Here is a 21995-nt window from a genome sequence, read left to right on the forward strand (position 1 = left end):
GTCTTTAAAAGATCTGACAAGGCCAAGCCTTGTCCTCTGTCCTCTTCCACTTGGCTCCACAGTTTATCGGGTTGCCTTGATGTTCCCTTTAGCTCATGCCTGTTTGAACTTTCTGAGGATTTATTGTTACTGTAACTTACTGAATTCCAAGCTAATATCCTGTGCTTTGCCAGCTTCATATAGAGTTAATCAATGACATCAAAAGAGGGTTTTATGTTTTTACATCGCCAAACTCTTTCTTCAGGGATCAATGGCATCGAGGAGATACTGCATTTCAGTTCGAGCCTAAAAAGGGTTAGTCTGACAGGCACTTGCTGTCGAGAGTTGGACTCAGCATGGAAGGAGGGTTAGCTGACTTTGACCTTTGTGTTTAGAGCATTAGCTGATGTTTAGAGCCTCATGTTTGTGTCTCTTCTCAGCTTGAGGTAATTCAGTCCTGCCACTCAAAAGAGTATTTTAACTGCCAGGCTCAAGCTGGTCTGGGCAAGGTACACCTCTGCTTTTCTGCTGAAGGTGTCCTGAAATTGAGTTAAATTAGAAGCATTACTCTGTCTAGGTGTTCAGATGGAAAAAAGGTATCTTCTACTCAGGTCCTTGGTGCTTGTTTTTGTGGTTTATATTAGAAGGAAACAAAACAAATATTTTTCATTAAGCAGAAGAAATATCTTTTTGAAGACATTACTCAATCATAAATATTTTCTTAAAGTTTGAATTCCCAGCGTGAGTAATGTTAATAGGAGTGCTTACAGAAACTCTGTGAGGTTTGAAAATGGGTCTTGTTTGCAAATGGCAACAACTAAATTATTTATAACAGATTAGAGCTGTGCCGATATCACTTCTGTTTTGTTATTTCTAAATAGAAAGCTGTACTGTTTGCATTCTTTTGCACAATCCGTGTGATACTTTTAATGCCGATATCTTATACAAATGTGATTTCTTGAAAAAAAAAAAGAATTGTCGCTATGCTGAACCAATACTTCATAACAGATCAATTTACACGGTTCTTTCATAAGCTAATGATATTGTTTTACATGGACTTGATTAAATGACCTTTAAAGTCATAGCATCCTGTTTTGCTGGACCCTAAAAATTTGTAATCAAGAACGTATCCAATATTTACTGAAGATGAAAAAGTATAGGAACTAATGCTGCTAAATCTTTTTTTGAAAAGACCAAATGAGGCTGTTAAATGACATTTCAAGATGTGCGTGTAAATTCACGGAAAGTGATAAATAATTTGCCTTCTAATGAAATTCTTTCTACTCAGTGAGGAATAAGAGGGTGACCAGTAAAAAGTTGCTCATAAAACACTTGCTGGAGTTAATGCACAAACAAGTTGAAAAACCACCAAAACAAGACTCTGAAGAGTCTCTTTTATATTGTCAGGAGAGAGTCAAAAGAAGAACTAGTATTTTGTTAGCTGTGAGCTAATCTCTTTTTTCCATATGTTGTGGTATACAGCAGAAGTACAGAGCACTAAGTAGTTAATTATTAGTAGTCTAGGTACCAAATCTTAGGTATTGAAAAATCTTTTGTATGTTGATCGAATGTTAAAATACAAACTTGAGAAATAATTTCTCTGAGTAATACTGCAAATAACTCTTTTAGTATAATTTTTCTAAATTCAAGAGTTTTCTATTGTGATCTAATTAATTAATTATGTTCTTATTTGTTTTCCATGTTTATGGATGAACACACACTGTTTATGAATAAAGCAAATTCACAGAAGTGATTATAACACCACAATGAAGAAAGCACTGCAAAATTTTCCTGTTTTACCTCTCTCAATAGAGTTTTGTTATCATAGTAGGCTTAAAGCATGAGAAGTTCTGAAATCTGGAGGTGTAGTTGTTTTGTCATATCTGCTTCTATCTGATATCTGTTGAAAAATTCTGGTAAGCTGAATTTAAAGAAGTGAATAGGCTCGAGTAGTTAGGGGGGACGTACAACGCTTTTTTTTCTCTTCCCCCAACTCAGGCACATGTTTACATGCTAACACACCATATGCCACACAAATCCGTGTTAATATTGTGCATTTTATGATTAATACATATCTCTGCCTGTCTCTCTTCTTCTTTGGTGTGGGTGTGAGTCTCCTACCTTCCAACTCATAGTAGTTTAAACTACATTTTGAGTACACTGGAAGCCTGTACTTGCTCAGTCCCCCATCAGTTTGCATCTAGCAGTGTAAGTAGGAGGCAGTGGCAGAATCTATCCGTCTGTTTTACTGGTTTTTAACTGCTGCTAGGGAATACAATCTCCAGTGTATCTGAGGAAGGGGCTCTTTCATGGTCTTATGAACTGGCACCTGAGGCATTATTTATCACCACGTGCTTCTTGACTCAGCAAGTGGGTCGTGATTCCAGCTCCGTTTGCTGGAGAGATTGGTGAGGTGGTTTTTTTCTGTTTGTTTGTGATCTGCTTATATTTTTTTGTAATTTGTATGTAGAAATATGCTGCTAAACTGTCATATTCTTGAGGCTGAGACACGGGGTGTCGAAAAGAGCATCTTCTTTTGACTACAGTATTCTCATTCACCCTCAAAGCATAGCAGTTGAACTAGTGCTTTGGCAAGATCTGTGGCAACCAGCCACGTGGTTGTCCTCTCTCCTTCCCTGCCCCTGCACACATGCACCAACACACGTGTGTACGCATAAATGTCCTGATTTGCCAAAGTAGAAAGGATGATGTGAACTGCTTTTACTCGCTTCAGTGTGAGGTCAGCAGGCTTGTGTTTGAGCAGCTATAGGTATCAGCTGTAATTTGTCAACTTGCTTTACCTGAAGTGGAAATGACTCACATAAACTCTTCTTACTGGGCTGTGGAAGGGTGGCAGCCAGGTGATGGTTTCTGACCACAGCCTAAGTGGAAAACATCTTTCTTGGCCCTACCATGCCATCTGGTCCACAGCTCTGGAGCGTGTCTGCTCTCGTGTTTTCTCAAAACCTGCTTCTTGAAATCCTAATACGGACGTACTAGTATGCCTTCTCGTTACTGGTTTTAGTCAGATGTTGTGCCTCCTTCCTGCACCAACGCTTTCCATAGCTGTCAATTTTTACACAGTTTCAGGTAACCAACAGAAAACCTGTTTAGGTCTCTCCTACTACATCACTGCTTTGTATGAGAAAACTTGATGACAGTAATGTCTGTCTTCTGTATTTAAGCAAGACATTTGAAATCTGTTAAGATATTCAGAGCAGCGGTTCACTGTAAGAAAGGTTTCCCTGGGCAGGGTCATTGTCAATTTAATATCTTATTGGGTCAGGACTTGCATGTTTTCCTTCAGTTTGTTGCCTAAAAAAACACCAAGAAAATTTGAACTCATTCAACGCCTTTTCTTTTACCTTTATGATGCCATAGCAAGAAATAAAATTGATCCAGAGCTGTACAAAGTACTTTTTTTCCCTTGACAATGTAGTGTCAGCCACGCTTGACAAAATGATTAAAATCATCCTGTTAACGTTTTATACCATTTCAACCTGTTAAGATTCTGGGTGACAGTCAGGACTTACTCGGCAATGGGATGTCAAGAATATTCTCAGTTCCTCGTGCAATCTGAAAGCAATTTAGCTCTGTAAGAGTACATAGTGTAACAGAAAACAGGCTGTCTAAAGTAGCTTGATAGTTGCATGATTTTTAAGTCTCTGGGCAAGTAAAGACTGAGTGAGCCTGGCAAAATCATGGAGATTTTTAAGGCAGGGAGGTCTTGTAGACAGATGGAAAAACTGATCTGTTTGTCTATCCAAGTGTTAAACTAGTCTGAGAATTTTCCACTGTGATGATTCACAAGAGTTCAGTCATTTAGAGTTTAGTAGAATCATTTTTAGCAGAGTTTAGACAAGACAAAATAGTAAATTTACACAGTGGTGAATTTTACTCATGCATATGAGCTTTGCCTACAGGGTAGCAGTGCCTGGCAGAACATTTTCTGCCAAACTAATGGCAGCAATAAGTGAGGTGCCAAATATAACCACAGTATGAAGGTAATTGGACAAATGGCAGTGGATTTGGTGGTTTGTAACTTCTTCATGGTGCATGTCAATGAGATTTCTGTAGGGTTTTGTTATACGCAACCAGCAGTGTTACTAGAGCAGCGACACATGTCAGAGGGAGTTCATGTTGGGATGTTAGTAGGGAGGAGGATAGCCCATATAGAGACAAACCAGTCTCTTTTGGGGATTACAGCTCTTATTTTCATCCAGTTTATCCTGGGTGACAAGCAGGACAATGAGTTGAAAACCAAATGAGTTTGTTGTGGACGCGTCACGAGCATATACCACATTTAACTAACTAAATTAGGTAACTAAGGAAGAGAAATAGGCTGACCTAATTATGCTGAGCTGGACAAGCTAGCAGGTCTTAGCTTCTAGTATGGATTGTTTGCAGCTTCCAGGCTTGCACTGAATGTATTTGCTTTTAAACATCTGGGAGGTAGATCTGGGGCTGACTGCAGGTTTGATCTATGTTCTCTCTGGGCATTTCACCTGCGTACAGTTCAGCTTTATTTCACTTTTGTTCCACATGTCCCATTTTTTCTGGAGCATGAGGAGGGAACCCCCAAGGGTTGATACATCAAGGTGAGTAATGCTCTGCTCTTGGCAAGCTTAATTAAGATTCTCTATATGTGCTCCAAGAGGGAAGAGTGTTGGTCATTCTGCTTGCAGAAATCCCATACTATGCTGTTGAATGTGAGTGTTCAGGATTTATTTGGCAGTTTGCTAGCCTGTCTTGATCTTGCAAAGGAGCAGCTCTTTGTTAATCAGGTTGCAATTTGCAGCATATATTGCTTGCGTAGCTTTAAAGCCAGAGAAATTTAGTGTCCATGTGTGAATGTGACAGGACCACGAGTCAGACAGATCCACCATTCCATGTTTTTGAAGTGGTTCCTCATCTCTACTAATTGGTTTACTGGAATATTAAACCCAACTAGATCAAGATGAGCCTTTAAATAGGGAAAACAAATTAAGTTGGGCAAGCTATTAAATAAAAGGCTTGAAGAAATACCTGCAATAACCCTGCCCACAGTTAATGAGAATTTTAAACATATATTTTTAACAGATTTCCATTCTAATATCTCCCTGTACTTCCAGGGCTGCTCATTTTCTTTCCTTTGCCTCTGAGGCTTAACTTCGAGTCTGCTCCTTGCTGCAGCTAAGCCTGTGACGCTTCAGGTTTGTGTTGGTCTGCTGGTTCCCTTTCAGAGTCTCTCTGCTGCTCTCTCACTCTCTCCTTTCCTGCCCCATTCTGTGCTTAAAAAGTGCTTGTGTGTGTGAAATAGATAGTGCACAATTGTGGAACAATGATGTCACGCATGGTGACACTGTTTGTCTAAGTAGGTTTAAACCGGGAGCACGTGCAGTCTCTCGGGTGCTGCAGATCAATTTACTGTCTTTTTTTTTCTTAATTTAAAAAGACCCTCTTTTCCAAAATGTTCCAAGAAATGGTGAGTTGTTTGAAAATATAATTCTCCTGTAAATGACAGTTTATTGTGACAATTTGCACTGCATGAAATAGGGTGGCTCCTGGGGTCAGGAGAAAGTTTTAGAGTTCTGTAGCCATTGTAGGTATATTCCACCTATTGAATAAGTCTACTGTCAGGTATCACTAAGGCAAGCCCGCGTTACCATTCAAAATTTGGGTTTCAGCCTGGGAGAGGAAAACCATACTCTGGTCTTTGGGGAAAAGGGAGCAAGTGTCCTAACCAATACTTGGATTTTGAGAGTTTTTGATACCTGCCAACTGTGAAACACTGTGCCTACTCACACACTCAGTGTCATGCCATCTGGATAGTGGTTTAAACAAAATTGTAGTTTCTCCATACTGTCTCTTGTGCCAGGTGTTAAGGGGCAAAAGATATAAGATGCTTCCCTGTGCTGCTAGGTGCTCTCTCCCTTTCCAGTCTAAGTCTTCTATAAAATGGTGAATTGTTGTAGTCTGGTGCTACATTAATTTAAGCCGAATTAAAACATTCATTTGACTTTTATGGGCTAACTTAAGTGGTAGCTTATCCAAATGATCACACACTATTCCTTCTTAAATGAATTAGCTTAGCAGAGTTTTGTTCACTACAGACAAAGTTCAACTGTTTTACATCATAGAAATATTTTAATTAAAAATCATAGATGTGTGATGAAGAATATTACACCAGATTTTCTTGACCTAAAGGTCAAGAAATTTGTTTTAGCTATTCTTATGAATTAAGCCCTTTTTAAATTCTTACTTTGTCAGTTGTATTGTTCTTCTGACCTGTGTCTATGTTTCCAAAGTTTCTTCTTAAGGAATTAAAAAAAAAAAAAAAAAAAAAAATTCAAACAATATTGCTTCTGAAAAAGCCATGCTAGGAGCTAACTAATTTGTACCACTTAGCACTCCTCATGAAGAACATCATTCTCTCCAGGAAGAGTTTAATCTTATTGTCCAAAAATTCCAGGTGCTTTCTGACCTTTTATTAGAATTCAAATATATTCTCAAGAACACTACAGACATCCTTGTGAGAGCTTGAGAGATCTTATCACGTTTTCCAGGTAAGCGACTTTCAGAAGCTATAAGAACAATTCTGAAAGGCCTCGGAGTCATCTGTGCCTCTTGTCATCCCCAGTGAATGTTTATTTAGAAAATTCTGCGATTGTGAACACTGAGAGACAGGCTCTGTTGCCGTATGACCGAGGCACATATGGGAGACTTTATTTCAACGTGACACTCTTAACCAGAAAGCTACTGAAGAGCTCTTTTTCCATATCCTCTTACCCTCAGAGCAATGTCTTGTCTTAATTTAATGTCGGAAAAGTATCAAGAAAGACTCCAGAGATCTCCCTCCCCCAACTTATAAAACTAGTCTTTTTCAGGAGCAAGTAGGTCATGGGAAAGAAAGAATTCATGTAGCAGACTTTCCCCAAAACTGAGTCTTGCTGATTGCCAAGTGATCTTTAAAAATATCATTGCACTTCTATCTCAATTCCAGTTGCAGCTTATTACTCAAGAGTGGGATGCCAGGCATACTATGATATGTATTGCTGTTACTTCAAATCTTTTGCGCTAGTACACTTCCATTTTCTTCCATCTACAAGAGCTTCCTGATTGCTGTTTATAAATTTGGGTTTTCTCCTTCTATATTCTCTTCTTTTTTCAGTCCCTCCCTTTTTTTTTTTCTTCTTCAAAAAGCATAGCTGCATTTAAAAGGAGTTTTGCCATTTTCAGTACACAACAATTTTCAGTGTACTGAAAAGAAGCAAGTCAACAGTTCAGAAATCATGACCCTTCTTCGCATTAGGTAATTTTTAATTCTGTCAAAATAACGTGAGATAAACAATCCTCCTATTAAAACCAAGTACGTAGGCAATAGTAGACATAAGAAAAGAAGAATATTGGTAAAACTTGACTTTTCAAAGGCAGTTTCAGAAAATTTATTTTACTAAACATAGAATGAAGTAATTCTATATTAAGTTTTTATTTATTATTTTTGATCGTTCATGCGGAAAGTTGTATCTTTTGTAGTGCTCATACTCTAGATCTGGAAAAGAAAACCAACTATCATATTTAAATATGATCACACGTATCTTTTCACTTTTGTGACAATTTCCTTATATTCCAAAAAGCACAGGGAGTGGAATGAAAGGAAATCTAACCAATGTATTCCAACAGAGTGTGACTAGATCTGTTATGATCTATGAAAACTTAGGCTATTTATGGCAGTGTAATAATAAATGGTAATGAATGATGGGAAGAAAAAGACGAGGCAAGCACAAAATTGAACAATTGACGTTAGTGACTGTGTGTTGAGCCTGCCAAAATTATCTCCCTTAGCTCTTCATTTTGTACTTGAGCTGCAACTGGCAAATGCGTTGTAAATCTACTACAGCATGTCTTCCTCTCAAAATGAGAGGCAACAAAATAGCAAGTAGTTTGCATCAATGAATTTAAGTGATAATGATCTTGGGACTCAAGTGTCTGAAACAATTAGCACCTTTTGAGGTTACTTAAATGCAAAAACGAAACTGATTTCCTAGGGGAATTTTAAAAAGCCTTTTGATGCAAATAAAGAACAGAGATATCTTCCTCATTTGTTGAATAATTTAAATTAATTCTTTGTTTTGTTAGAAATCATTTTAATGTTGAACTTCTTTGGTAAAAATTAGAAAAGCTGGAGAAAACTGAGCAAGCATATTCTCAACAACAGGACATGTTGCTTGTTTTCTAAACATCTTTTAATATATTATTTTTCCTACAATATTCCTCTGGACTATTCCCTAATTCCCCTTGTTTCTAGAAAAATAATAGCAATGGAGCAGTATAGATTATGTAGGGAGGAAGAAGCAGAAGTGAGCAAGACATTGGTCTGCCTGTTGATACTAAATATACCAAAATATTTTAGAAGTGTTTGAGCATTGGGAGGTCAGAGAAAACGATACAGTACTAAGACTTAGTTTTGCTTTTTACATGTTTATGCTATAAAACTGAAGGTGAATGTCCGCATTTGACTTTAAGGATACTCGGAAAAATTTCTAATTCAAGATGATGTTGCGTGTGTGAACATTCATCCATTTTAACCAATGCTGCTAATTAAAAAACATCTGTAAAACTGTCTTATGTAATGTTATTGGACTGATGTGGAAGTGAATGAGTTAAACAAAATGGACTGTATGTTGTGGGTGAGCAAATATAGCGTGGATGTTATAAAATCCCCTCAGGCCCAGAAATATTTGAATCAACACCAATTTGATTCTGGTTAGTTGATGGGTCCAGCTGCAGAATAATCCGTCAGAACTCAATCACTTATACTGTGGGATCTGACTAATTGTTCATATTGCATAATAAGATCTTTCTCAGGCCCAAGTGTTAGCTTTCTATTAGCGATTCAGAATGAGACGTTCATGTTTTGAGTTCATTTTTACCGTCTTACAGATGTCCTGGCCAGTGTTACCTGAATTATGAATTTCATCACTGTGCAGCCCTAGAACGACTTCTGCGTTTGATCAGTGGTACAGCCAGGAAAAAGGATACAGTGGAACTTATCTAAAATTACTCAGGTGTGAGGTCCTCCACAGGGAACTACAGAGTGGATCTCTGCTCCACCATGGTCCTCTATGGGCTGCAGGGGGACAACCTGTGTCACCATGGTCTTCGCCACGGGCTGCATGGGAATCTCTGCTTCAGCGTCCCACTCCTTCTTCACGGACCTCTGTGTCTGCAGTGCTGTCTCTCTCACATTTTTCTCATTCCTCTTTCACAGCTGCTGTGCAGTGTTGTGTTTGGGTTTGTTTTCCACCCTTTCTTAAATGTGTTATCACAGAGGTGCCACCAGCATCGCTGATGGGATCAGCTTTGGGCAGTGATGGGTCCATTTTGGAGCTGGCCAGAACTGGCTCTGTTGGACATGGGGACAGCTCCTGGTGTCTTCTCACAGAAGCCATCCATGCAACTCCCCTGCTACCAAAATGTTGCCATGGAAACCCGATACAGAATCATGAAAGAGAGTGATCTTCATATAGCAAATATGCAAAACGTTTCTTGATGTTCTTCTGAACTCTCTTTGTGTAACAGTTACAGATCAAGCAAAAGCTTCAACTTTCTCTGAGGAAAGGCTTCAGCTTCCAAACTGAATGCAAGTTTACTGTGGAAAGAGGAAGTCGATTTGGTCTCTGCTATTACTGCGTATTTAATCATGGTGGAAACTTGGGTAGAGTCAGTTTTGATTACACAGGATTTATCTATTTGTTACACTCCAACTCCATTTCATACTCGAGTTCTTAAATTGGAATCATCCAGTGTTCATGTTACGTACTCAAAAATATAGTGACGAGACAGTAAATATAAGTCACATAAATTAAAAAAAGAAAAAGATAAATGGAGACAAGGTGGAGAAAGTATATGTACTCCTCTTATAAGGAGAGATGGGGAAATTTTTGTTAATCTTGCTGGAATGACTTGGTTTCCAAATAGTGAACTATGAAAAATAAATTGATCTTGAGCAAGAAGCTGAGCCTTCAAAAGATATTTAGATGGGCTCTTAGGAAATGAGGGGAAAGAAGAGTGAGTGAGTGAGTGATCATCCTTGCTGTGGATTCAGTGACTTAAGAGGCAGGTGGTCCCTGAGACAGAATATAAGATGTTAAATAGGATGCTGAGCTCCAGTACCTTAGTGGTAGCACTCTGTGAACTATTCCCTATGCAGCAGGCAGGATCTAGGTAAAGTCTTAAAGTGTCTCGAGAGGTGTCAAGGTGAGAGGGTCAATTTACTGGGAAATATTTCACTGAATAGATTAAGTCGTCTTCTGCTGTGTTTACTGCTTGTAAATCAAAATGAAATCTGACTTCTATGAGTTAAAATTAAAAGGTGATAGAGAAATCATATACAGAAGAGCTCACCGTTTGGGGTGAATTAACTTCCATTTTAAGGTGCAGAACTTTGTAGTTGTTGGAGGGGGTTGCTTTTGTTCTTGTTTTTCAAATACAGAGCACAGGAATAGTGCTATAGTGGTTCACACCACAACTTGGCGCAAATATTCAGCGTTGTCCTGGAACAGATCTGTAGGATGGCAGGACAGGGTAAGCTTTTAATCCTGATTATCTGTGATTCAGGAGGTTCCTGAGAAAATCACTGTCTCTATTGAGAAGTTTGGGATTATTTTTTTATGAATTTCTTTTCACATATTTGTGAACTTTTAACATTCATAACATCCTCTGGCAAGACATTTTGCACCTACTTTACATGGTGTAAAGAATTTTAGAACAAATGGAAAGAAATGTGTTTTCTTTCAGTGGATAATTACATTGTCATCAGATGTGGTGGTGGTTAAAGTGGGGTTTTCAAGAGCAATTGTACCAAACTCATGGAAGGAAAAATCCAGCTACAGCGATTAAATGCAAAAATAGAATTTCTGGCTCTGAAAGTAACTAAGTTGCAAATACCTGAAAACAAAGAGGATACCTCAGGAGAGAAGCATGCCCTGCCCTTAAAACTAGGCAGAGGATGTTAGCCTGATTGACCTTTGTTGTAGACCAGAGCAGTTGTCCATATGTTCTTCATTGGATTGATTGTCTGTATTGCTTGATGACTTTAAAGAAGTGAATGAAAATCAAATGAACGTCATTTTTGGTGTTCCGCGTCTCTTAGCTCCTTTCATGCTGATAGTATAATGTGGAGTTAGTTCCAGAGCAAGATTTGTCAGAGGATAGGAATAAGGCTTTGTACCTCTGTTCTCTCTGTTCAAGGAAGTCTCATCATATACGTATGAGCACTTGCTTCTCTTTCCAATGATATTCAGTGCAGAGTGCTGTGGCAAGCGCTCGTATCACTTGAAAGAGTTTGATATTTCATTATGCAGATGACAGCTGTTGGTTATTCCCTCTTATCATAAAGGATCTCTAACGTCAGTAGCTCAATGAATACCAAAATTGTTCCTCAGGTTTGCTTTTACTCAGACAAGTAGAGTTGTGCCAGAATATAGCTAACTGAGAAACAGCTGGGCGTAGCTACCCAGCAGCTAGAAATCTAAATATAATCATACATCTGAGTGGTGCATCAGTTCACAATTGTTCTCTTTGCTATGCGAATCTCACAAGATCAGTTAAATTACAAGTATCTGCTCTTCTGCTAGTCCTGTAATTACTCAAACCCGTCCATGTTAGCGGAGTCAGCAAAGCTTTGCTTATCAGACCCATACGCATTTCCATCCTGTGCCCTAAGGATTTGTGCTGTGCTACACTTACGGCTCTGAGGGTTTGAGTACACACCTCAGTACCTCGCTTGCTGTCTGTCAGAAAGCCTTCCTGGCAGCCAGCAACCCTCACAAGTTGCTTTTCCTGCTTCTCCTGATGTCAGTGATGTGTGTCCTTCACATGGGACATCCTTCCTCTCAGCTGCAGAGGGCTTTGGGAGAAGGTCTTGCTTGTGTGTTCGGCTGCTACGCTGTTCTCTCCAGAAAGGTTTCTTGTCCTTGTGCACCCCTTGTGCTTCAGGCAGTACCTCAGTGGAGGATGGAAGTTTTTATTTGCCAGCCTTACCTTTGAAGAGAGTTCAGGAAGGTTAACCCTTTAATCCCCAGACTCGTTTGATTCCTTTCCTATGTAGCAGTTCATCTTAATTAAAATAAGTGGATAAGTGGTTCTGGTTATGTGGAAATGGAAACTATGCCTTTGTCAGGTGCAGTCTTTGTCACAGTGAGAGTCAGGACTCTTCACAGACTTTTGCTCAGTGCTTTCTGGTGTATCTCCTTGTGAATTGTCCACATAATCCGCATCAAGTCAGCGTGTTAAGAGAAACATTTAAGGTAATTATTTCATTAATATGTATGTTTCCTATTTATATGTGGCTCATTACTGGCTTTTGGCTGAGACTGAGCACAGCAATTAATGTGTTTGGGGTGAGTAGTTCTCAGACCCTTCCTCTGAATAAAGCTGTAGCACGTACCAAATCACGTGTGTTTGAAAATACAGCTATGGTAAACCTGCGTTTCTCCGATGAAAGGTATTGCTGCCATCCTCAGTGTTTCATCGTGCAGTCGAGATCAACAGCACAGCACGGCTGTCTGTTTTTATGTATGAGCTGAAAGCGAGCAGGCTGCAGTTCAGCTCAGTAAAATAGAGATGTTGTTGACAGTTTAGGTGAAAGAGCAGAACTATCTAGCAAAAGCAGTGTTGGCTCCTTCGGGTGATATTTTTCATCGTTTTAAGTTTGTGACTTTTTACGAGGGATTCTTTCTCTTTCATTGCTGTTAGTCATGCTCCAATTAATAAGCCAGTCAACTTCTTGTCATCCATGTGTGGCGAGGACTTTCTAGCCTCTGCTTTTTAATGTGGATTTTGGTTCTTGTGCAGTCTTTTGTTGTACTGTAATTAGATTGCAGCATAGTGTTGCTCCTGGACCTAGTTGTTGTCACTTGGTGACAACAATTCAAGAATGCATTTGGTGGTTACGTGGTGAGAATTTCAGTGGTGTCTGTGCTTGTTGCCTTTCAATGATGTTGCCCACTTCAAGGGTTGTGTATGTAGAGTTTCCCAATAGAAGATCAAGAGCAGCAATAGTGGCTTTGTGGGATCTCTGGAAAAGTCATGTTGTTAAAAGGGCTTCAGGAACTTGCTAAGGATATGGTCCTCAGACTAGAAGCAGGAAGAAACCTTTTCTTAACTGCTTGTCTGTCTGGCTTGGTAGGGCTATTATTTTTATCTGAACGTTTATTTTTTAATGCTTGTGACAGACTGTTCTGTTGCTTGCAGGGAAGAATGTTACACACAGGGTATGTTGTGAAAAGTGACGTTAAACAAATGTGAAAGTCTGCTTTCTCCCATCTTTCTCATTTCTGTCCAGTCATGGCCAGCCACAGTATTAAGTTCTTTTTCTTTATCTCTGAGACATACTTTGGACTATTTTGCTGGTTTTGCTCAAGGAGCAGACTGAGTCCTGTAATTATGTGTGGTGGCCTAAAAGAGAGCTGAGAGTAGTCAGGAAGAAAATATGAGGATGAAAACGTGGTAGGCTTTTAACTGAATCGCACTGAAGAAAAGCCTACAAGTTATTGTACATACTTTGGATTGATTAGCAATTGAACCTTTTGCTTTGGGAGAAAGAAATAAAGCTTTCAGCATACCTTCCAAGAGGTTGTTCTGTGATTGAAACATTGTTGTTTTCATGCAAGTATCTTTATAAACACGAAAAGATCAAATAAATAAGAAAGAAAAAGCCTTATCATAATAGCAATTCTGGACCTCCCAGTGAATCAATCTACCGAGATACTTAACTGCATAAGATTACTTTACAACAGTGAGAAGCAATTTGTAGGCAGAGATGCATCAGTGTTTTTTGATGTAAGGGTGAATTTTAGTATGAATTTTACTTCAGATAACAAACCATAGATCTTTATCGTTTAGAATACAGAATTTCATTTCTCTAACTTTTTATGTACATAGCACTCCATGAGCTACAGCTTCTTACTGTCATTTTACTATCAACATCCTCCTTATTTCATGTATGGTTTGTATTTTTCTTAAAATGTTATTCAGTGATACATTGAAAACGTGACAAAATGCAAAAAAAATAAAGAATAACATTATCTGTTTTTAAGTTGGTATGAAAACCAATTCAACAGTCTCTGTTGTTGCAGCTTGAAATGATGGAGTCGATGAGGGCAAAGTCTTGGCTAAATGTCAGTTAAGTTCACATACGGAAAGTTCTGGTGTCCCTGTCTGCTTATAAAAGTAAAGAAGTAGCTTGGCTTTCTAGTTGTGCTTGGGATAAACTGATCTTTAACTAGGGGATAGAGGAGTAAGACTGGAGGACACTGCTTGTTCCAGTAATCTGTCTTAATTACTCTACAGTGTGAGCTTGCCAACAGTACATCAAACTGACAAGGGAGCCTTTGCCATACTGAATGTTGGTGTGTGGTTTGTTTTTTTTTTTCTGTAGTGAGAAGGAAAATGTGCTATATTACATAAGTTACAGTCTATGCAGTAAAAATCTGTATCTATTTGAATAAGTGGGAGCAATAATTCTGTTCTTGCAAATAGAATGCAAATAGAATAATTTTTCTTTTAACATATTAATTCAGTAAGAAGATTAATATAAGCTTGCAAACTTCTTAGTAAAGATCTTTATTCTCTCAACAGAATGCAATACAATTACTACTTGGATGCTGATAGTAAATGAACTGTTTTATTGAATTGTCATAATGAAATATTGGAGGCTGGTGTATGATAGTTCTTATAAAGACTATATTTGAGGAAGACTTTGTAGAGGAGGTAAAAGAGGACAGAAAATTTTGTTTCAAAAAGTGAGATAAAGAAGTAGCCGCTACTGGAGGAGTGGCAGCTACCATTATATCCTGTTGGGTCTCCTGATTCCAGTTTGGAATCAAATTCTTAACTTTGGGCATATGTTTAATTAATACTCTGCTGCAAGCTTAGGAATTAAGCCATGACTACATAAGTTATTATGAATTTCATAGATTTCATAGATTTCTAGGTTGGAAAAGACCTTAGAGATTATCGAGTCCAACCATCCCTAATCCCCATTAAACCATATCCTCAAGTAGCTCATCCACCCTATTCTTAAACACATCCAGGGATGGGGACTCAACCACCTCCCTGGGCAGCCTATTCCAGTGGCTGACAACCCTTTCAGAGAAGAAATACTTCCTAACATCCAACCTGAATCTCCCCTGACTAAGTTTATGCCCGTTTCCCCTTGTTCTATCACCCATCACTAATGTAAAGAGCCCCTCCCCCACCTCCCCACCATCTTTTCTCAAGTGTTTATAGGCCATAATCAGGTCTCCCCTCAGCCTCCTCTTCTCCAGGCTTAACAGCCCCAACTCCCGCAGCCGGTCCTCATAAGTTTTATTTTCCAGCCCCTTGACCAGTTTAGTCGCCCTTCTCTGGACTCGCTCCAGGAGCTCAATATCTCTCGTAAAGCGAGGGGCCCAAAACTGGACACAATATTCCAGGTGCGGCCTCACCAGTGCCGAGTACAGGGGCAGGATCACTTCCCTGCTCCTGCTGGTCACACTATTCTTGATACACGCCAGTATCCCATTGGCCTTTTTGGCCACCTGGGCACACTGCTGGCTCATATCAAGCTGGTAGTCAACCAAGACCCCCAGGTCCTTCTCCGCCAGGCAGCTCTCCAGCCACTCTTCCCCGAGCCTATAGCGATGCTTGGGGTTTTTATACCCCAAGTGAAGGACTCTGCACTTGGCCTTATTAAAGCTCATGCCATTGGCCTCAGCCCAACGATCCAGTCTATAATGATTGATACTACTCCATTCAAGGATTGATATTCATATCTTTCGCAATACTGACTAGCATCTCCCTTTTGTTTCTTAGTTTTCAGTCCTGGTCTCAGTTTATGGTAAAATTCTTTACACCTGAAATAATGATCAAACTAATTATTAGAGAAGCTCCGAATAAGTCAGGTTGGAAGGGACCTCAGAAGGTCATTTAGTCTAGTCTTCTGCTCAAAGCAGGGTGAGCTATGAGAGCGTACCAATTAATTCTTAACGCTTTAAAAGAGTATTATTTTGATATTTTTTGAAGACCTTGTGTTGTCCTTCTAAATAACAGGCTTTTTACTCTATATTTTTGTGCAGAATACTGAGGTTACTTAGGACTCTTCATTAAAGACAGAACTTTCTTCACAGAGACCATGAGTTAGTGTCAAATTTTCCTCCAGCTGTGGAAGCCCTGCTGACATCTGGTGTTGCATTCTAAATTTTGCTTTGGGAAATGGTAGCTCAGAATGTAGAAGAGGTTTCAGTCAACCATTTTTTGTTGAGGCTTTTTTATTCTTTGTCAAATGGTGATATCAAAATTCAGATATTGCAGCTTTGTCTTGGAATGAAGATATAAGGCGTTTTGAATGATGTAAGGAGGAGTCTTCCTGTTCTTTTACTACAGCACATTAGGGGTCCAGAACAGAGTGCTCTAATTTTTCATGTTCGGGTTTTAAGATGTTATATATTGTACAATTTTCATGTTAGTGCAACCCCTGAATTTTTTTCTTGCCCAGTAGTTTATTTCCTAGTTAATTATGTTACTTGTGACATTGAATATTGCCTCTTTTGTTTTTTTTTCCAGTGCGACAATGCAAAAGGACTCAAAGCCTTCTATGATGCAATAAAATATGGACCTAATCATCTGATGGTTTTTGGTGGCGTATGTGCAACAGTTACTTCTATCATTGCTGAATCTCTAAAGGGATGGAATTTGGTTCAGGTAAGGCATGGAATGGAATATATTCAAATGCTGATTATCTTGTATCTCTATCTTTTTTTTTTTTAATTTAGAAACTTAGTATTTGATGCTTTTCAAGCTTAACAATTTGTGTAATTAGTGTACCTCAGTTTTGAAGATCAGTGAAGTTATGTGTAAAGAAGAACTGCTATGTCTATATCTATAGGTTTTAATGCTTGATGTTGTACTCAAAACGTATGGGGCTACAGTCGTGTGGCTCAGTAGATTAATTAAATAAAATTAATGTACCTCAAATCACAACATAAATGAAATAAAGTTCAGTCATAGTAGGTGAGCAAATCTAGGACTGACTCAAAGTTAGACGAAACAACTTGTCAGGCCTTAAATTATGCTACACTGGAGTCTTTACTTGGTCTCTACTCAGTCATAATACAATAATTCCTGTTGACTTTAAAAGTGTTGGAAGTGCATAAATTGTCAGTAGTAACTGAGTATGTATCTCAGTATTTGACTTACAAAGCACATTTATTCCCAGCTGTTCTTCTTTCTGACTTTGTCAAAGGTCAAGTTTGTGGAAAGGTTCCCTCTGCTGAGGAATTGGAATTTATTAATACTAATCTTTGAAATGCAGATGATAACAGCATGATTTTCTTCATTTCTTCAGTCCTCTGTCCAGTGATGATCTTTGCATTGATGGCTGTTCATGCAAGGTAGCCAGTCAGTTTTGCTTTTCAGACATGGAAATGCCTTGGCTTCCTACTCAATGTTCATATCACTCAGACAAGTTTGTATCATTTTTCTTAAAATAAATAAAACATTCTGTAGTAAAATAATATAATAATAAAATATAGCAATTACCTGAGGTTTCAGTTACAAGCACACTCCTCTTTTCCACCTGGAATACTCACTGAGATTAGTGCAGAATGAACAAATGAGGCATAATTAAGTTTGTGAAGAAGATGATGATCAGAGTACAAATGGGAAAATCTTTGGAGGATAATTAAAGTAGCTTGTTAACTGTGTTTATAATGCTTGTCATATCAGATCTTTTTTTCTTATGCTTCAGGATTTTTTCTGATCTGAAAAACATCAGTTCTATGGAAACAAAATAATTGTGTATCTCTGGGGAGAATGGAGAAAGCAACAGAAAGCTTGAAACTGTCGTTTAACACTCTCTTAAAAATGGCCTAGTTCATGGCCTGTAAGGAAGTATGTGGCTGGAGCTCTGTGTTTCTGGAATTCATCTTGTGGAACTTCCAGATGATGTAGGATGTTTTAAGGAGTTGGATTTCATTGTGCTAAATCCCTTTCATTTGCAGTCAAGTTCTGCCTGCTAAGATCTGAAAATCAATTTGTTAATGCAGTTACTCAGTCAATAAGGAAGGGCAATTAGAAAGCTTCTATTTGCTTTTAAATGCCTGAATTTGTCAATATATGTGTTAATTTATATAATGATATGAAGCATTGCTACCAGACAGCATCTATTTCTTTGTATTTAACAACTACATCTGTGAGTAAGTCTTAGACATTATTAACGATATCAGTACATCAAGGGATTCTCTGCTGCTTGGGCATAGTATCCTGCAGTCACCAGATAAATCCTCACATGGCATAACTCCACTTTGTGTCAGGTTTTTATGTACTCATTGAATGATGGAAAAAACACAAATGACAGCGTGGCTGGGAAGTGTGTTGAGGCTTAGTAGATGCTATAGCAGCAATGGAAAAAGTCTAAATACAGTTGGTGAAAGTGTTATGTCATACAGTGACAGCAATATGTGTATCTGCAAATCAGCAGATATAGCACGTATAAGGTAGTGGGGAAATGGAGTACAAATCCTTCCACTCCTCCAGATCCATGGTCATAAACATCTTTGATTAAAACCGTAACTTGAATAGAAGGAAGAGATAGAAATCTGTAGTTCTCAGAAGTGGAGCGATAATATTCAGCCTGATAAAATACAAGACTGTCCTCCCTCAAAACTTGAAAATTCACCTCAGGGAATCACAGCAAACTCACGTAAATAATTATATGAATTTGTGATCATGCTGAGGTCATTTTAAGTTGCAATCAAGAAGAGGGAAAACAGCATATAGACAAAAACTAACCTGACGTTGTATTATTGAATAGAGGATATGCATTTGGATGTCTGACTCCATTGTTTTTTACCCCATGCAGGCAGTCACGAAAACAGAGCTCTTAACCCTAGCAGGAGCATTTGATTTGATTTACAAAGGTGTCATGTGGTTGAGCAAAGTGATGACTGTCTTCTACGCTAGTAAAATGCAGGATGATAACTGAGAGTACTGGGAGGAATAGAGAAGAAAAGAGATAACAGAATTTAACAACTGAAAAATTACTTTCCTTAGCAAATATGGTATGAGGTTGACTGCCGGCTGCTAAACTTCTCTGAGAGCCTTTTAGCTCTGAATTCCAAGTTTCTGGGTGACAGCTTTTCCTTTTTTTTGGGAAATTTTTTTTTTCTGCATCTTCCCCATTCTGTCCAGTAAAAAGTCTCCAAAAACATGCAACACAGTAAAAGGCAAAGAGTACAAACCTGCTGGAAATCATCGCATTGCTTTTGCTACTCAGACAATGTTACAGTTGGGGGGGGGAAATAAGTGTTTGCAAGACAGCTTCAGTCTCTACTCTCCTTACTGTACACAGTTGATAATGACACTGTCTTTTTGACTTTTATTTCACTGGTTAAGTCAGTTCACTGATGGCCTGAAACAATGTGAAATAGGGAAGACTGTCGGAGCTTGAGAAGAGTCTCGCTCTGAAGTTGACTTGCCTTGTTTCTCTACCATATCTAAACAGAGAGCACTTTTCTTCCCTCATCTTGACAAATTTTGATTTGTTTATGACCAGCCACAGAATGGGAGATTATATTCTCAACTGGCTGCCTTCAACTGCTGGCTGATTTCATTATCTCTTGCTGTAACAGAATGAATGATTTTTTTAATATATTTTTTTTTAATGGAGTGTTTTGTATCTGTGGCGAGAGCAAGTTGTTTTAGCCTGCAAACACCTATGTCATCCTTAAGGGCTCTCACTGAGGTAGGCTAGGTGACACAACCTGCAAACTGCTTTCTGAACACACTTTCTCAGTAGGACAGATGCAGACACCCATTCCTCAGCTTCTCAAATCCAACAACTGAAAAGCTTCCCCATGGGTACTCTGTGTGCCAGCAGTCCTTACTTTGTCGAGTGACAGTCAGTCTGAGCATGGGCTGGAGGCTGCACGTGTGACTTTGATCTCTAATCTGTGGCATGGAATTTGTTTGAAGCTTTGATATTTTAGTTTGAAGGTGCCAATAATATCCTGTGCATCTGACAGTGGGTCATGAAGGCATGAAGGTATAATACTGGGCAGTTGCTGTGCTATAAGGGGAATATTTCAATGTCACATTCTTCCGGATTCATCTTATCCCCCTTTCCTTTTCATATGTATTCAAAGCTGTTAAACAGAGTCAAGAAGAATCACTAACAGTATCTACAATATATTGCAAAAGACTAGTTATACGTTTTTATTTCACACACATTCCTGCTAGTATCCAGTATCCAGCAAAACAGAGATCATTTGCAATTCAATCTTTCTCTTCTATTTCAGGATATGCATCAACTGCTAACCTCTCTGTGAATTTCTTATAGTGGCAAAAGCATCTAATTTGTATAGATTGCTGTTTCTCCTATTTTCCATTATCCTCTCTCGCTTTTCCCGATTGCCATATTAACATAAACATTTAACTAGGATGAGAATTTTGACTGAACTGGTCATCTCTCTTAATTTGTGAAACGCTTTCTCCACTTTGGAGATTTGTCTTTTTCTTCCATTGTGCCATTTTCATTCTCTTACAACCTGCTTCATTTACAATTTCCTTTAACTCTGGAAATAAGCCTTCACCAGAAGCAAAAGATAAATGCTAGTACTTCCTTGGAATATCCTCCATTTCTACATATTTAATGTAATCTAGCCATAACTACTGGCTTCTAGGCAAGTGACTGCTGCAAGTGATCCAGTGATCAGATCATAATGACATTCAAAACAGAGAAATCTTGTTTTGGATTCAGCATCTCATGTCAAAAAGTTTTCTAAGAAAGCTATAGGTACTCTAATCATGATATATTACTCATTTTGTGGGCTGGACTTCCAGCAAATATCAGTCTCCCATATTAATATAGGGCAAGTTCACATGTTAGAAAGGGAACACTCCTGTAGTTTTCTATCCCAGTGTAGCTGTGTATTAAAGAGCCTACCCTGAGATTCTATTATCCCAGAGATCCATAGACATTCAAGATCTCATCTCTGAACTACCAGAGAGACCACTGGTGTTAAAGAAAATCAATGATGTTTCTAGTCCTTGGTTTTGTTCTGAAACAAGGCTGATGTGATTGCATTGTCAGTTCCTCCTAACAGTTTCTGACCACTGGCCAGTTGCAACCAAGTTTTAACGAAAGGTTTCCCAAAGATTATTATCGTCTATATGTTTCTGTAAAAATGAGCTGCAGAGGAGAGGAGTCCAGATAGATGAAGGAGAGGCTGTAGTGTGAGCACAGAGAAACCTTGGATCCAGTCATGACATGTGGTGCTTCTTGTCCAGCTGCTTTTTGTGGGAACGAGACTGGTTGCCTTGAGAATAGACTTAAAAAAGCAGCAGAAAGTTAAGAAAATGCAGAGTAGGAGTGAAGCCCAGAAGGTTATGAAGTAGGAGCTGGAGTGTGTGAACAAGCTTAGGACACATGTATCTATAGGAAACCAGGCTTTATTAGCTGGTTCTGTTACTCATAAAAATTCTTGTTAATACAGAATTTCACAACTATTTACAAGTTATAACCAGTGTTTTTTAACATGTAAGTAATGCAAGTCACCACAGAGGTTTCTATTCTGGCCACTGAATCAAATTTCTTCTTGTTAGCATCTGAATTTTCTATATCTTCATGCTTGTTATCCAGAGCTCTGGCACACAAATATTTGATAAAAAGTGTGTGGTGGCTTTTTGCCTTTTTTTTTTCCCCACAGTCCTTGTCACATTTGTTCCAGCACAGTGAGTTTGTGCTAGTTTTGCCTTCACTGCACAATTTCCATATATTATTAGTCTGAGCAATGAAAAGGGCATTTAAACTAGTTTTTGGCTAAGAAGATTAGCTACTTCTATCTATGAGACGCAGGCCGTCCCACTTGAACAGGCCTTTTTCCCACTGAAATATAACCCAATGCACCATAAAACTAGAGTCTTCAGCTTCTTGGCCCACAGTTCACCATCAGTTTTTTGTGGTGTTTGGTTGTTTTTTTTGTGTGGTTTTTTTT

The 21995-nt window shown here is 38.6% G+C and overlaps 1 protein-coding gene across 2 annotated transcripts in view; it reads left to right on the forward strand.

The window, feature by feature from the left end:
• The window catches only part of GABBR2 (gamma-aminobutyric acid type B receptor subunit 2), a 505163-nt gene that overhangs the window by 94291 nt on the left and 388877 nt on the right, over nucleotides 1-21995 (forward strand). For both annotated transcript variants that reach the window (XM_086609138.1, XM_086609140.1), the window contains exon 3: nucleotides 16567-16704. In XM_086609138.1, coding sequence (XP_086465264.1) covers nucleotides 16567-16704 — 138 coding nt within the window. The remainder of the gene's footprint in view (nucleotides 1-16566; nucleotides 16705-21995) is intronic.

The sequence above is a fragment of the Tauraco erythrolophus genome, chromosome 3 (assembly GCF_009769465.1).
Source record: "Tauraco erythrolophus isolate bTauEry1 chromosome 3, bTauEry1.pri, whole genome shotgun sequence".
NCBI classification, from domain to species: domain Eukaryota; kingdom Metazoa; phylum Chordata; class Aves; order Musophagiformes; family Musophagidae; genus Tauraco; species Tauraco erythrolophus.